The following is a 17,512-nucleotide window of genomic DNA, read 5'->3' as shown; positions in this document are numbered from 1 at the left end:
CCCCCTCCTCATGTTTCTGAGCTCCAGTAGAGGCAGGAAAGCCACCCCAACCCAGAGGAAGGAGAAGGTGGGGGCTATGGGCCTATTCACAGCTTTTGCCCCCAGTAAGGTTCTCAGGAAACACCACCGGTGATGGTGAAGATGATATGATCACTAGGGACCTTTCCTGTTCCCGGGAGGACTGATGCTTCATGAATTGGGGACCACTTCCCTGCCCCGAATGACATGAATCTCTCGGAGAGGGAGCTCTTGGCCTCCCCGACTCCCTGGGACAGGGCTAATCTTAACTCCCTATGGTCGTATTAAGATTCTGCCACCCCCTGCAGTAAATACCACCCCCTTTTCCCCAGGCCCAGTTAATGACCCAGGCTCTGACCCTGGTATTCTCCCTCTCGTAACACTTACAAAAGCCCCCCCCTCCCCTAATGGGGACAACAGCCACAAAGGAGGTTTTCAATGAAACACTGTTTTAAGCCATCAGTAGCTCAAAATTCAGAATGGCCCTAGCCCATGAAGAATTGCATGAGAAATCATGCCTTTACACCAAACCCGCTGATCTGAAATAAGGGCAAGGGTGACGTTTTACATCACAGAAACTTACTGCCCCACCAAAAATTTCTTTACTAGATCAAATTGGCACTGCCGTCCCCAGGGCATCGCCCTTCCTGCTGCCTCAGACTAGACTGGTAGTCACTCCAGAAGACCCCGGCACCCCACTCCCAAGATCCCTCCCGTGAGAGTTTCTCCAAACTCAGGTTAGGATTGGATGTTACTTCACAATCCCTCCCCAGCATGCAAGCCCACCACAAACACATACATGCACAAATACATACGGGTTACCGTAAGTTGAACCTGAGGTTCAGGGAAACCGCAGCCTGCCTAATGTCTCTCCCCGGGCCTGACTCCGGGTTCCTTCCAGGAGGCTCCAGGGCGGGATCCCAGTGAGGACTGGGAGTCCCTCAGCTGCCCACGGCCTGGAGAATGCCCAGCCGGGGGCTGACTCATCCGCCCTCTACCCGGTGCAGAGGCCTGCCCAGGGCTGTCACAGCCCCATCCGGGAGCCTGCGTGCGCTCAAAGGCATGTCTCTTTCTAGGCACTGAGTCACTCCTCTGGTCCTCCCTCCAGGTCCCCCAGGCTCCTCCCTTGCTCCGGCCAGCTCCTCCCTTGGACTTTAGGATCTGCAGTCCCCCAGAGCCCGAGGGAGGATTCCGAACCTGAACCTGAGCTTGCCCTGCTCACCCTCCTCCCAGACCCGGGCCGAGGTAGCAGCTGTGCATGACAGGGAGCAGCGGGGTTAATGGTGGGTGCAGAGGTAAGGAGGGAGGCCAGGGACAGATTCAAAGCTTTTCCAGGGCTTCGACGGGATGGGAAGAGGCTGAGGAAGCCTGGAAAACTATCCAGAGGAAGGAGCAGCAAGCCTCCCCAGACCCCAACTTCTGTCTTCCTGCTCCAACCCCCACCAGCCAGTCTCCTCCGACCTGCTCTGGCCTGCCGCCCACTCACAAACACATCATGCCAAATGTCGGGTGCAGAGATGGGACACAAAACCAACTTCCCTTTTGCTCCCAGAAGGCGAACCGTGAGGAAAAAGCCATAGTGACGCCGTCTGCAGTGGACACAGCGCCGCCCTGGCTGGGGCGGGAGGACGAGGGAGGGTGGGCACTGGCAGGACCCCCAACAGTCACACAGAGTGGGTGACGGCACGTCTTCCTAAAGACCCGGACCTGCTGGGGCCGCCTGAGGACCAGACAGACACTGTGGACAACAAAGGGAAGGAAAGGAAGTGGAGAGGAAGGAAGGGAAAGACCAAAGTTAGAATTTGAGCAGGAATTGGGACTCCCAGAGGCTGTTGAGGGCTCCCAAGGGCCACAGTCTCTATCTCACAGTTTAAGAGTTAGGGATAACAGGCATTTTAATTCCCATTTTACAAATGAGGAAACTGAGGCCCAGAGAAGTTAAGTGATTTGCCCATGGTCACTCAGAAGGCCAGGGGCGAAGCCAGACTAGAACCCAGGTATCCTGACTCCCGTGCTCTTTATTAGGTTTCCCGTGAAAGGCTTCTCCTCAGCTAATACACAGAATTTCTAAACGATCTTTTTTATGGTTTGTTAAACACCGTGAGAGCCACTATACTAAACACTAGATAGATAAAAGTTAATCAGGTTGGACATAGTCCCTGCTCCACAAGAGACTCCCAGTCTTAATCCCTATTTTCAGAGGCAGTAACTGAAGCACAGAGAAAATGAAATGACTTCTCCAAGGACACACAGGAGACAAGTGACAGAACGGGAATTAGAATCCAAGTCCTTCCCACTCCCAGGCCCGTGCGCCATCCACTAGGCCATGCTGCTTCTCATCCTTCCCCAAAAATGGGAGCAACGACACCCAATCGGAGCTCACAGTTATCCCTAGAATGTTTGGAGTTCATGACCCCACCACCGGGGGGAGCCCTTGCTCTCCTCCAGGCAGGTCCCCCCGGGCAGGAACCAAGGAAAACTATGGTACTGCTTGGGGGGTCCTTGGTGTCGGGACTCCTTTCCTGTTCTGAGCAAGAGGGAGCAGGGGAAGACGGACCACCCAGGCAGCTACCCATCCCTGCCTCTGCTAACTTCCCACCAGCCCAGACCCCAGTCACCACACTGTCCGGCCTAGTGGGCCAAATGCTCTGTCAAAGGATGAAATCGGGAAACAAAGGCAGGAGGGCAGAGGAAATGTTCTATAAAGCAAAGCCTCAGACAACATTGCAGCCCAGCTGAAAACTAGGAGTCACCTGCTGAGGGGAGGCCAGCACGGCGCCCTGCCATCAAGAAGGGAGCGGCTCTCTTTGGGCAAAAACTTCATAAGGAACGAGAGGTAAGGAGGAAAAATGGAAAACAGTACCAGGCACTGCAAACATCAACCATGGCAAGGGCAACCTATTCGTGCACACAATGTGTTTAGGACTGTGGGCCTCCCATTGGCCTTTTCAACCACACACTAATTCATGGGTGAATTTCACCATCGCTGGTGTCTTTGAGGACGAAAGACAATTACTGGCTAATATCCGAGACTGGGAGTTTGGAGACCTGGATTTCAGTTCCAACTTTGCCACTAGCTCGCCTGTGACTTTGGGCAAGTCACGTCATCCCTCTGGGCCTCAATTTCTCCATCTGTGAAATGGGAATATATAGCTCTATCCCAGATGCTGCCCCTTTTTGCCATCTGCAGTTTCCCTTGAAAATCAATCTTGTGTCCTGGCTTCCCCCCCGCCAACCCCAATCTAGACACCACATGTTTCCTAACCAGGGCTGAGTTTGAGTTGGGGCTCCCCACCAAGAGGTGCTTCTCGCTGCTGCTGGGTGGAGTGGGCCCATTCCCAAGCCAGAACCAAGAGGAGGAGAATAAAACTATAATGTAGTTTTGTTAGGCGCTTACTATGTGCCATGCACTGGGGTAGATGCAAGACACTCACATCAGACTCACACATGGGACCCACAGCCTAAGTAGGAGGGAGAACAGGTATTGAATACCCATTTTACAGATGAGGAAACTGAGGCACAGAGAAGTGAAATGGCTTGCCCGAGGTGACACAGCATGCAAGTGGAGGAGGCAGGATTAAAACCCAGGTCCTCTGAATCCCAGGTCCATGGCCTTTCCACTAGACTGTGCTGTTTCTCTCTCGGAAGCTCTGAGTCCAGACCTCCACTCCTCCCCCCGCAACCCGTGACCCCCAGGCTTGGGATTGGGGAAGGCAGTTTGTGGGTCCAGTGGGCCCTTATGGATCCAGATGTTCACAGCATTCCCAAGTAAAATGTCACCTGTTCCTGCAGGCTGGCAAGCAGTGCCAGTGCCCCTCATCTAGAGAGGCCATCTGGGGGGCCAGAGTGGCGGGCACCTCATCTGGAGGGCAGCAGGGAAGGACCAAGGGCTTCGGTCTTGCCCCCAGCCTCGGTCCAACCCCCACTGCCGAGAAGCTTTCCAAAATCCCACCAAAGGGAAGAACCTAGAGACTTGGGTCTAGCCTCTCCCCAGCGATGGACACGTGAGATGGGGGCGGGGAGAGAGGAAGGGTGATATGGGAGGGGAAGGCAGGGAGAAAGGACCACCAGCCAGGAAGCAGCGTGGCCAACTGGACGGAGCAAGGGCCTGGGAGTCAGAGGACCTGGGTTCTAAACCCAGCTCCGCCACTTGTCTGTTGTGTGACCTTGGGTGACACTTCACTTTTCTGGGCCTCAGTTACCTCATCTGTAAAATGAGGATTAAAACCATGAACCCCATGTGGGACATGGCCTGTGTCCAACCTGATTAGCTTGTATCTACCCCAGCGCTTAGTACAATGCCTGGTATATAATAATTGCTTAACAAGGACCATTAAAATTAAAGAAAAACAAAAGAGGGTCTCCCTGCCTGTAGGCTGTCTCCCCCCTCCAGCCCCGGAACAGAAAGCGTCCACAGCTGCGGGGCCGGACTGGGGCCAGAGGAAGCAGGTGAATCAGCTCCTCAGCTCCACTTCCTGCTGTCGCTGCAGTTGCAACAAGCCTGATTTCCCACCCCAACGGCAAAAGGCCGGCGGAGGCCAGAGGGGCTCATGGCCCAGTGGACTCCCTGCCTGCCGGGCTTCATATCTTCAGCCAGGCTGCCCAGCAGTGCCCGCTTGCAAAATTGTACGCTCCTTGAGAGCAGGGATCGCGTCTGCCTACTCTACTGTAGTACTCTCCCAGGGGGTTAGCACAGGACTCTGCCTATGGTAAGCGCTCAATAAATACTCCTCATTATAAGTTACTGGGAGCTCAATCCTCAGAACCTATCCTGCTGATTCCTCTGCCGGGCTTCTCCTGTTGGCAAGGGAGGCAAGCACCTCTAGGGACTAACCTTCCTCTGCCCCTCACCCTTACCCACCCCCTCCTCCCCTCACTGTCTCTTGAGCTGAAGAGAAAACAGTCCATCACTACAGCATAGATCTGTTTGCCCCGATCCCAGTGGCAGGCACCTCGGGCCCACTTCAGGTCCTTTCAGTGTTTCATTCCGGCCTGGGGCAGTGGGGAGGACTGGGCAGCTAGGAGAAAGCCCCTCGAGTCCCCTTATCTCCCACCCATCCAGGCCATCCCTCTGCCTTCAGCTTTTACCTCCTTTGCTCCTTCTGGGCCCAATGCCCAGGGAGAGTGGCTCTCCCCTGAGGCAGAGGGGGCGGGGAGAGATGGGACGTGGCAGCAGAAGCTCGGCTGCCTAAGGGTCTGGGGGCTTTGGGAGCAGGAAGAGGAGCTGGAGGTCGGAGGTGAGGGAGGGACTGACACTGATATGGGGTGAAGCAGGACTGGTAGCACGGGACTCGGGGATTTTGGGGAGCCTGGGGCAGCAGCGATGTTGGGGAGCGTCGGGTTTGTGGGGGCACTGGGAGTTTGTGGGAGGGGGTAGTCCCTCTCCAGCTATCCACTCCCCTCTAAGGATCCTCCCCATACCTAGAAGCAGGGGAGACTCCCCCCGCTCCTCCCTTTTCCTGCACTGGGGAGCCGGCAGGTCCTTTGCTCAGGTCAGGCAGGGGCCGGGAGTCCTGGGGAAGGCAGGGTCGGGGCAAGAGGGTCTGGGGGACACTCACCCGCATGGCCTAGGCCACAGCAGCCGAGGGTCGTTGCACCCGCTCCGTTATAACCTCAAAATAGCTCTGGGGACGGAGGTCCCGCCCTCCCTTCCCCTCCCCGCCCCCCGGCCCGCCCCCCGGCTCTGCGGTGGGGTTGGGGGTGGAGGGTGAAGGAGCGGGGGGCGGCTCTCTCCCCCCACCCAGCACCCGGACAGCTGCGCTGATACGGCCCCTAAAAATAGCAGAGGAATGTCAGCCCAGGAGCCACAGGGCCCCCTGCATCACACACTGTCCCGGGCACACAATCACACAGACCCAAAATCACAGAGACATCAAATGGGGACACACACCGATGCACTAAACTGTCACACACACACACACACACACAGAGACGGTATGGTGCAGAAGAAGAGTTCCAGGCTGGCGCCCTGAATTAGTCATCCGTTACATGCCCCACACAACTTCACTAGGCATCAGAGTCCCTAAACACTCTTTTTTTTTAGTACTATTTGTTAAGCGCTTACAATGTGCACTGTACTAAGCACTGAGGTAGATGCAAGACAAATAGGTTGAACACAGTCCATGTCCCACACAGGGCTCACAGTCTTAATCCCCATTTTAGACATGAAGGAACTAAGGCACAGAGAAGTTAAGTGACTTGCTCAAGGTCACCCATCAGACAAGTGGCAGAGCTGGGATCAGAACCCACATCCTCCTGACTCCCGGACCCGTGCTCTTTCCATTAGGCCACCCTGCTTCTCACCGGTTCCCAATACACAGCCTCTTGCGGCCAAAGGGCTGCAGCGTCCCCTCGGAGACCCTACACGTCGCACATTCACACACAACCCACAACCTCCCTGCCCCCACCCAGTGATTCACCACAGATGACACCCCCAAATCACACCACACAGTCTCCCCCAGAGTCACGGCACACAGTTACGAGGAGACAACGCCCACAAGATTTCCTGTGGGCATCTGGCAGTGGTGCCACCCTCAGGTTTTCAGTCTGTCCTACTCCTCCGCTTCAGGTAATTCCATCCAGCCCAGCTCCCACAGGTCCCCGAAGGTCCCACAGCTTCCTCAGGCCCCATGGCCCCCAAAGCCCTCGTTGTGGGCAGGGAATGTATCTGTTTATTGTTGTATCGTTCTCTCCCAAGTGCTTAGTACACTGCTCTGCACACAGTAAGCACTCAATAAATATGATTGACCGACTAGCCCCACACCCTCCACAGCCCCCACAGCCTAAGCACTATTCTCATCACCCTGTATCTACTCCAGCGCTTAGAACAGTGCTCTGCCCATTGTAAGCGCTTAAATACCACCATTATAATAATAATAATTATTATTATTATTATTATTCCAGCTCACCATGGGTCAGGGGCTGCCTGGAACCCCTCCTGAGCAGCAAGGAAGCCAGGAGGGCAGACAGAGATAGGGAGACAGCTGGCTGGGAGAGACCCCTACCTTATAGGCCAGATAGAAAGAAACAGGGGACAGTTGTCTATCTTTCCTCTCCAGCTGTTTTCCTTTTCTTCTCTGGGGAAATGAGGAAGAAGAAGGGAGTGAAAAAGGAGAAGGAGCCCTGCTGAACCAACATGGGTCACGTCTGGGTCGGCTCTGCCTAAACTCCCCACCCTGAAAACTTGTAAGGGAGAGGCTCTCCTTGCAAAACCCTCAGGGGAGACAGCAAAGGATTGTATAACCTTGAAAATAAACACTAGAACCTTACCAGAACCCTCTTTTCCCCTAAAGGCCCAGAGGGGTCTAAATAACAGGAGCATGCCGATTTACCTACTATATAATGTTTCTCCCCTTGGATGCACCAACAAATGGCCATTTGCCAGACTGGACAGATGACACCTTCCTTCTGAGGATCTCAAAGCACTTTCTAGGCCTCACTAAAAATGGAGTCCACAATTATTATTTTTATTATTATTGAGATTGGAAGTACAAATTGAGGAATCTTCATTTACCCATGGGAAACTGAGAATCTCCCCAGCCCTCCTCTCATATTCCTGTAACCAGGTCACTCTAAAAATAATAATGATAATAATATTTGTTAAATTTAATAATATCAGGCACTGTACTAAGCACTAGGGGAGGTACAAGATAGAAGTCAGAAGGACCTAGGTTAATAATAATAATAATAATGTTGGTATTTGTTAAGCGCTTACTATGTGCCGAGCACTGTTCTAAGCGCTGGGGTAGACAGAGGGGAATCAGGTTGTCCCACGTGGGGCTCACAGTCTCCATCCCCATTTTACAGATGAGGTAACTGAGGCACCGAGAAGTTAAGTGACTTGCCCAAAGTCACACAGCTGACAAGTGGCCGAGCTGGGATTCGAACCCATGACCTCTGACTCCAAAGCCCATGCTCTTTCCACTGAGCCACGCTGCTTCACGTGCTGCTTCAGGTTCTATCCTGGCTCTGACACTTGTTGGCAGTGTGACCCTGGGCAAGTCACTTCACTTCTCTGTGCCTCAGTTCCCTCATCTGTAAAATGGGGATGCAAACTGTGAGCCCCATGTGGGACATGGACTGTGTCCAAGCTATTTTGTATCTACCCCAGCCCTTAGCACAGTGATTGGCACATAGTAAGAGCTTAAATACCATTCACAACAAAACAAAAAACAACTCAGGTCTTCTGGCACACAGGCTTGGTTGGAAGCAGCGTGGCTCAGTGGAAAGACCCTGGGCTTGGGAATTAGAGGTCATGGGTTCGAATCCCAGCTCTGCCACTTGTCAGCTGTGTGACTGTGGGCAAGTCACTTCACTTCTCTGTGCCTAAATTCCCTCATCTGTAAAATGGGGATTAAGACTGTGAGCCTCAGGTGGGACAACCTGATTACCCTGTATCTCCCCCAGCACTTAGAACAGTGCTCTGCACATAGTAAGCACTTAAAAACCAATATTATTATTATTATTTACACTAGCCACGCTGCTTCCCCAAAGGAGGGACATGCCTAAGTAGATTTTAAAAACATGACATTCCTTCTTTTCTTCCTCTGAATTCACTTGTCACCCCATCCCTTTCATTCATTCATTAGTATTTATTGAGCGCTTACTATGTACAGGGCACTGTACTAAGCGCTTGGAATGTACAATTCAGCAACAGATAGAGACCATCCCTGCCCATTGACGGGCTCACAGTCTAATCAGGGGAGTCAGACGGGCAAAAACAAGACAACTTAATCACAACAAATAGAATCAAGGGGATGTACACCTCATTAACAAAAAAATAGGGTAATAAAATAAATAGGGTTGTGTCCAGCAAGCGCCACCTCCAAGGCCTAAACCTAAACGCTAACTAGTATCTACCCCAGCGCTTAGAACAGTGTTTGATGACTTAGGAGGTGCTTAACAATTGCCAAAAGAGAAGCAGCATGGCTCAGTGGAAAGAGCACCGGTTTGGGAGTCAGAGGTCATGGGTTTGAATCCCGGCTCCGCCACTCATCATCTGTGTGACTGTGGGCAAGTCACTTAACTTCTCTGTGCCTCAGTTACCTCATCTGTAAAATGGGGATTAAGACTGTGAGTCTCACATGGGACAACCTGATTACCCTGTATCTACCCCAGCGCTTATAACAGTGCGCTGCACATAGTAAGCACTTAATACCAACATTAGCCCGGGCTTGGGAGTCAGAGGTCATGGGTTCAAATCCCAACTGTGCCACTTGTCAGCCGTGTGACTGTGGGCAAGTCACTTAACCTCTCTGTGCCTCAGTTCTCTCATCTGCAAAATGGGGATTAGGACTGTGAGCCTCATGTGGGACAATCTGATGACCCTGTATCTTTCCCAGCGCTTTGAACAGTGCTCTGCACCTAGTAAGTGCTTAACAAGTACCAACATTATTAACAGTGCTTGGCACTTAGGAGGTGCTTAACAATTGCCAAAACTATTATAATAATTCTCATTAAGGGCAGCTCAAACCCAGGTGAGGCAACCAGACTGAGGCTCATTGCTGGGGAAGGGAGGGGAGTTAATTCCCCACACACAATGCGCATGCGCCGTTTGCCAGTAGGGGAAGGCCGAGGCCCCGCCCCCCCCGGGTCCTTCCGCTTCCCCGGCCGCGGCCTGAGGGGGCGGGGCCGGAATCGGCGCATGCGCCCGGGCCCGGCCGGCCGCTAGGGCCGCTCTCCCGCGGGAGGCCAGCAGAGGGCAGTCGCTCCCCTCGCCCCTAAAGCGCTTACAGTCGACACAGCCATTAATATGAATAAATAAGCAATTTAATAATAATAATGTTGGTATTTGTTAAGCGCTCACTAGGCGCAGAGCACTGTTCTAGGCTCTGGGGGGATACAGGGGAATGAGGCTGTCCCACGTGAGGCTCACAGTCTTCATCCCCAATTGACAGAGGAGGTCACTGAGGCACAGAGAAGTGAAGTGACTTGCCCACAGTCACCCAGCTGCCAAGTGGCAGAGCTGGGATACAATACACAGTTCAAAGACAGATAGGCGCTGTGGGGCTGGAGTTGGGGTGAATATAAAATACCCAAAGGGCAACTGGAAGCCGGCCACTTCCCAGCTCCGCCAACTCGCCCCCACAAAATCGTGAGGGCCATGTTTCCTCTTTCACATGGCATGGGATGGTTTTCCAACGGCCCTGGCCGGTACTGATAACAACAGTCATGATAATAATTGTGGCTATTGGTTAAGAGCTTATTGTAAACTCGTCACAGGAAGGGCACCTGTCTGCTAGTTTTGCCGTGTTGTACTCTCCCTTTTCCCTCTGCTCCCTCTACCACCCCCTTCACCTCTCCTCAGCTAAACCCTCTTTTCCCCCCTTTCCCATCCCCTCAGCACTGTACTCGTCCGCTCAGCTGTATATATTTTCATTACCCTATTTATTTTGTTAGTGAGATGTACATCACCTTGATTCTATTTATTTGCTATTGTTTTAATGAGATGTTCATCCCCTTGATCCTATTTATTGCTATTGTTCTTGTCTGTCCGTCTCCCCCGATTAAACTGTAATCCCGTCAAAGGGCAGGGACTGTCTCTGTCACCGACTGTACATTCCAAGCGCTTAGTACAGTACTCTGCACATAGTAAGCGCTCAATAAATACTATTGAATGAATGAATGAAAGGGACGGGGTGACTGAACTTCAGGAAACTGAGAACTTCAGGAAATGCAGATGGCAGAAAGCAGCTGGTAAGCCGAGAAGTCCCCTCCAACTTCTTCCTCTCCTCATTTCCCCCTTACTATTCTCCTAGTCCTTTCCCCCCTTTCTGGTCCCTCCCCCATCTCAATTTGAGCCCCACAAATTATGGTCACTTTAACTCTGGAGAAAAGGCATCATAAAAGAAGGCAAGAGTAATATGATTAATTCCTATGTTACAGCAGCAAGGAATTTGGTGGGTCATCAGAAACTCCGATGCCTAACGCCCAACAGCCACATCCCCCATCCTCAGCAGCTGCAGCAGGACCTGGGATTGTGGGCCAGGGGAGCTTCAAGAAGATTCACCAAAGGAATGGGGACAGACCCAGTTGTGGATAATCCCATTCCCCTGTGCCGCAGAGCTCCCCCGCCGCCGGCACCCTCTCCGGCTCCTCCACTGGTTCCCTTTGGCCTCCAACTCCAGCTCCCATGGCTTCCCTCCCTTCCCAAACCTACTCAACATCATTTGACACACCCCCACGACTTAGATGCCAACTAGCCTTCCAAAGGGGAGACTGGACGAGGCTTCTTTAAAGAGTCAGGGAGGCTGTGATGTTCTACTGTCCACAGATTCAACCCAACAATAGTATTTATTGAGTGCTTACTGTGTTCAGAACACTGTACTATGCACTTGGGACAGTAAGATACAAGAGTTAGAAGACATGCTTTCTGCCCACAAGGAGCTCACAGTCCCGAGGAGGAAAAGTCTGGTACCCAGGGAAGCGACCCGACACGAGCCACTGCAGAGGGCACAGTCATCTGTGCTAGCTGGTGCCAAGGTTCTGCTCACAGCCTGGCACTGTCAAGAGATTCCCAGCAACCCCAGCTACACTGCTAACCCTGTGGCAGAGAGCCCAGTTGAGGCTGGGCCTTCTTAACATAGGGAAAGAAAAGGGGTGGGAGGGTAGGAATTGATGTGATTTTCTCAAATCCACTCCAGCTGTTTAGCACAGTGATTGGCACGTAGTAAGCACTTTTATAAATACCATCACAATTATCGCCATTTATTAATCCCCAGCAGGTGCCATGGTGAACAGGAGTCCAACCCTTTCTTCAGAAGAGGGACCTACAGAAACGTCCCACCCAACCCTGTCATCGGCCCTGCCAATGAACTCATCCCAGCCACTTCTCCCATCCCATCCCAAAGTGCTGACCCCTGACCCTTGGCTGCTCTGAGTGGCGGGGGGGTCCTCCCCCTCGGGACCCGAAGCCCAGACGCAGCCCATCCCAGCCCCATCCTCAAACCCTGCCAGGCCTCCAACCCGCGTCTGAGCTGGAGAGAGGTCGGCATCGTGGACGAGGGGCACTGAGTCCCCAGACCAGGCAGGAAGCAAACAGTCAAAGGGCTGAGATTGAATTGTGGTGCCCTGAGGCCTCCCAGCCCTGGGAGACAGACCCCCAGTGTGGGCTAAAGCACAAGTGCTCCTTGTTCCCAACTGCTCTAGGAGCAGAGCAGCTAAGAGGGTGGGGAAGGCCCTGGAATGTGATGCCTCTCACGCTTCCCCGGCTGGGCCAGCAGAGTTGGGACCCACCCCAACGGCAGGGCCGGTCCCAGCCACTACTCCCGGGCCATTCAAACCCACCCCTTGGAGGATAGGCCAGCTGGGATTTTGGAGTCGGGAGATGTTAGAGATGCTTAGTAAATGGATGCTTAATAAATGCTGCCCTCCTATTAGACTTGAAGGTTGGGCCTCTTGAAGGCTGGATTTGGCTAATATCTCTCCCCCAAATTAGCCTCTCTTCTCCCCAGGGAGGACCGGCCACCTCCCAAGTGCCAGAGGCAAGCCCCAACTCCTCTTGCCCCCTTCACGGTCCACTCTCCACCAGACTGAGGATGGCAGAGCAAAGAGCATGGCCCTGGGAACCTGGGAGAGCAGGTGCCAGAGAGGGTGTGTCAGGAACCTTTAAGGCTGAGACAGGGGAAGGAGGAGCTCTGCCATTGGAACCTGGGGCCATCCTCCTATCCCTGCACAACCCTTCCTACCTGCTCCCTGAGGTGGGCATTCGGGCAGAGCCCTCCTGACCAGGCCCTCCAACCTTGCTCTGGAGAGACTAAGAGGAAGGGGCTTCATGAGCCAGCTCCCTTCCCTCCTCCAGGTGTGGCTTTCTCAGAATAGGGAGAGCAGGTGCTGGCACCGGGGCAGGCCTCCAGCTCCCAGTCATGCTCCGGGAAAGGGGCTGCCTCCCCCCAACCCCATCTTGCAGGAGGAAGGGAGACCAAGGTGGGCCCCAGCGTGGCTCAGTGGAAAGAGCACGGGCTTTGGAGTCAGAGGTCATGGGTTCGAATCCCAGCTCTGCCACTTGTCAGCTGGGTGACCGTGGGCAAGTCACAACTTCTCTGTGCCTCAGTTACCTCATCTGTAAAATGGGGGTTAAGACTGTGAGCCCCACGTGGGACAACCTGATTCCCCTGTGTCTACCCCAGCGCTTAGAACAGTGCTCTGCACATAGTAAGCGCTTAACAAATACCAACATTATTATTATTATTATTATTATCTACACAAAGACTACATTGCATCTTGGTAAACACTTGGAAAAGCGAAGTGAGGATAGACCCCGGAAGGTCAGGAAAATTCAGCAGACTCCTTAGTGGGTCAATGCTGGTCCTCACTGAGTCTCTACAGTACCGGGGCAATAAGCAACAACTCCCTGCCCCCCAGCGATAAGGAATGATTACTAACTGCCAGACAATGAAAAGCAACGTGGCCTAGTAGATAGAGCACAGGCCCGGGAGTCAGAAGGACCTGAGTTCTAGTCCCCGCTCTGCTGCTTGTCTATGTGACCTTGGGCAAGTGATTTAACTTCTCTGTGCCTCAGCCACCTCATCTATTAAATGGGGATTACAGCTGTGAGCCCCATGTGGGAAATGGACTGTGTCCAACCTGATTATCTTGTATCTACCCCAGCACTTAGAACATAGTCAGGGCTTAGCAAATACCACAAAAAGAAAAGAAAAAACAATGGGTCAGAGTGATGAGGGTCCCTGCCTGCAGCCAGCCAAACCCCAGACCATGACAGGCTAGGTCTGGAGAAATACCTTCCCCTGCAGACATGAAAACCAAATGCTTGTTTCAGAGGCCTGGTTCTCTCCCCGAGCCAGCCCCCAGCCCCCATGTTCTGCCTCCCCTGTTCCCCCCTCAACCACTGACACAAAGCAGTTGAAAACCTGGCTTTCTCCATCCATCTCCATAGTGACTGGGCATGTGTTTCCAAGGCAACAGACCAAGAGATGCAGCTCTTGGGGTTGGGATGGAATCGAGGCAGGGGCATCCTCACAATATGGGGGCGGGAGGGGATCCTTCTCTTTCCAATCTTCAGAGAGGCCACAGTCCTCCTGCAGCGCTAGCCCAGCCCTTTTCTTTCTGGGCCACGGACACTATAAGCTTCAGAGTAGACATAAGATAATGCAGTCAGCCCCGCTCCCTGCCTCACATGGGGTTCTTGGTCTAAGTAAAAGGGAGAATAGGTATTGAACCCACAGTTTACGATGAAGAGAAGTGAAGTGACTTGCCCCAGTTCACGCGGCAGGCAGGTGACAGAGTCGGAACTAGAACCCAGGTCTCCTGATTCCCAGCCCCGTGCTCTTTCTACAAGGTCATGCTGCTTCTCTAGGCTTCCTGACCGCCGCAACTGAAAGACGCAGAGGGGCGGGAGAGGGATAGTGGAGGGCGCGTGCGTGACCCCTGACTGAGCAGTCAATATCTGCTTCCCGCCTCTCCCTGCCAGTAGCAACCTGACCTGCCTGGCCCGCTGCAGCTGCAATCGATTCCATCCTGTTATCGATCCACACCCACCCTAGGCCCCTGCCCACCCTTCCTGTGCCCTGCTCCATCCGTGTGCTGGGTCCTGCTGGTCAGCCAAGAAGGTAGGCAGTCACATCCACCAGCTTCCAGACAGCCCAGCTTTGGGGTAACAGTGCCGCCTTCCTCCGCACAACCACTTCCTTAGACCAGAGGCCTTTGGTGGAGAGAAAGAAAAAGGGAAAGAAGGAGAGAGATGTCCTGGGCCACCTGCCGGGGCACAGCCCCATGAGGAAGGACCAGCCGTGGAGCGCCCTGTATCCCCCCACTCTTCCCAGGTGGCAACCGAAGGGCACGGCCATGAATTCCAATGCTGAGAGTCACAACAGCCTCACCCGCCTGGCGGGCTTGGGCTGCTTCCCCCACTGTCTACAGTGGGCCCAGTCTTTCTTCCCCCCAGGTCAGGGGGCCCAGCACTCTACCGGACATATTGGGAAACAACCTGGGGCCTCTGAGTCTTCACCTTCTACCCTCCCCCACTCCCCTCCCCAGAGGATTCTTTCTGGGAAGTAACCTCCTCCCACCTCCTGCCCTGCCCCGGGTGTGGCAGGGAGGGACCTGGGCAGGGGGAAGTGAATCACGCCTGGTGTTCCAGGCGAGAGGGGAGGGAGGAGAAGGCAGGTCAGAGAGGGGTGGGGGAGTGAGACAGGGCCTGAATACTGCACTGCACCACACCGTGAGGGGAGAAGGGGTAGAGGTGAAGGGGAGGCAGGGGCAGGGGGTCTGAACTGGTCTTGGAGGCCACCTAACCCAGCCACCTGACAGGGCTACTCTGCTAAGACCCAGCCCGGGGCTCACCCAGAGCTCACTGACTCAGGGGGGTGGTCGCAAGGGGCGGTCGCAAGAAGTTCGGGCCTTCCCCCACTTATCCCCCCCTCGCCCAGAAGCCCCAACTCTGGGCCCTGAAACACCCTCAATTCATCCTACATCACCCTAGTCCCCTTGCCCGCCAAGCCAGAATCCCGGAATATATGTCATCATGTGTGTCGTCATGTGTGCCTCCCTGGGACACCCTGGCCGGTTCCGCAGCTGGAACCCATTGCTCTGACCGGTGCCGGCGGGAGGGGAGGGGGGTGGTCGGTGCCGTGCAAACTCCCAGGGCCGGCATTCCGGCACTCAGGCAGTGGGGGAGGGCGTGAGAGGAAGTGGGGCCCCCGGCCGGTCACATTCCACCCCCCAAGGACCAGCGGCCAGCTGGGGCGGGAAACACATTCCACACTGGCTGGCCAGCTGGGCGCTGGCCACCTCACCCTCCACCCCGGGCTCTAATGCCTTTTGGGGGCCTAGGGCAGGTGGTCTTTGGGGACATGCCACAGATGTCCCCCCAATTCCCATTCTCCCTGGGGGATCCCCCGGTTCTCCAGGAGTAACGGGGCTCCCAGAAGCACTATAAGGGAGCACAAGACCAAAGGGAGCCATCTCTGCTAGGGCTCCCGGAGCCCCCCCAGGGCATCGCAGACTAGAGACAGGGACCCCTCTCCACCTGCCCCCCCGGGGGAAGACATTCTCCTTTATTGTGCCGTAGCTCCCAATCCCTGGGCTTCCCCGGGGGGGTGAGGGGCCACTACTCACAGTGGCCATGCCCTGGCTGGGTTCTACCTTCCCTCTGTTCAACAGCACCAGCCTAACCCAGGACCCGAGGGCTCTCCCAGCTGCTCCCCATACCAACCTCAAAGGGCTGAGAGCATGTGGACCCTGAGATAGCCTGGGGGTCTGGACCAACTCCTCACACCCTCCCACTCCGCTTCACCCTGCAACAGGCCAGGGATGCAAGGAGCAGGAGGGAGCTGAGCCCTGAAACCACAGGGTCCAGTGCAACTCTGGATGTCCCCTGAGTCCCTAGGAAACTCACAGATCCTTCACTGTCAAGAGGAGAGTCACGACCTCCCACCACAGTTCGGTCCTGACTCTGACAGTCTTTGCCCTTCCTCAAGTTTAACTCATCTCCTTCCTGCTGCACTTTCAGCCCATTTCCCCTTGCTCTGTTCTCAGGGGAGACCCAAGAAAGCTGGGCCCCAGGACTTGTAGAACAACCCCTGAATAGAGGGGAGGCCAATAATTGGTGGTCCCTTGCCTTCTCAGAATTGGGGGTGGGTGAGAAGAGGGGAGCGAGGGAGCCCAGAGAGACTGTAAAAGAAAGGAAACTGGTAACAGGCCCAAGGAACCGACAGAAGAAATAAAAGATCGAGTTCCTGCTCTGGAGAGTGGAGGAAACAAGCCTTCCACATCCACAAAGGAAGGGTTGAGAGCACAGAGATGTAACACCCCCAAGTGGATAATTATAATTATGACTATTATTACTGCTATGTTTGTGACGCCCTTACTATGTGCCAAGCACTGCATTAAGTTCTGGGATAAATACATGAAGACCAGCCCGCCATGGTGTTCACAGCTTAAGGAGGAGGGAGAACAGGGTCTGAATCCCTATTTTACAAATGAGGAAACTGAGGTCTAGAGAAATGAAAAGCCTTTCCTCAGGATACACAGCAGGCAAGAGGCAGAGCTGGGATTAGAACCCAGGTCCCTGGCCCGGGCACTTGTCACTAGGCTGTGTTGTCTGAGAAGTGCCCAAAAGCCTGGAAGAGGAGCCAACTGGCTGCCCGCCCCTTCCAGTGAAGAGGAAACGTAGAGTGTGGCATCATAGGCAAACCCCTGGGGTTGAACTGCAGTTGGGAGCCAAGCTCCAGCCCCGTGAGGCAGGCAGAGGGGACAGGATGCCCCCACCCCTTTGTCACACAACTCTGGGCAAGGCAGGCCAGGCTGCACTGGCCAGGGCGCAGAGCCCAGAACACCTGTCCCTTTGGCCGAGGATCTGGCCTGCCCATCTGGGCCCGGCCCCACTCCCCACCAATGCCATCTTGCGCGGCAGGCGGGGTGGGGCCAGGCTGACCCCCCAGCAGGGTGGTGGGATGGGGATCATCGGCCTGGACGGTGCCGAGGGTGGGTTGAGCCCCGCTGGCAGCCGCGGCGTGTATTTGTGGTTTCTGGGAAA

At 54.4% G+C, this 17,512-nt stretch overlaps 1 protein-coding gene across 15 annotated transcripts in view; it reads right to left on the bottom strand.

Annotated features, from left to right (window-relative positions):
- Positions 1 to 17,512, bottom strand: part of MYO18A (myosin XVIIIA) — an 88,007-nt gene that overhangs the window by 54,652 nt on the left and 15,843 nt on the right. The window contains exon 1 of one of the 15 annotated variants that reach the window (XM_029082179.2): positions 5,577 to 5,618. The exons of the other annotated variants lie outside the window; for them this stretch is intronic. Within the exon in view, the coding sequence (XP_028938012.1) occupies positions 5,577 to 5,582 (6 nt within the window). The 5' untranslated portion in view covers positions 5,583 to 5,618. Of the gene's footprint in view, positions 1 to 5,576; positions 5,619 to 17,512 lie in introns of those variants that run through there. 15 annotated transcript variants of the gene reach the window in all.

The sequence above is a fragment of the Ornithorhynchus anatinus genome, chromosome 17, assembly GCF_004115215.2.
Source record: "Ornithorhynchus anatinus isolate Pmale09 chromosome 17, mOrnAna1.pri.v4, whole genome shotgun sequence".
In the NCBI taxonomy this organism is placed as follows: Eukaryota; Metazoa; Chordata; class Mammalia; order Monotremata; family Ornithorhynchidae; genus Ornithorhynchus; species Ornithorhynchus anatinus.
Note: the sequence above shows the minus strand (reverse complement) of the source record. Positions and strands in the feature narration are given on the sequence as shown.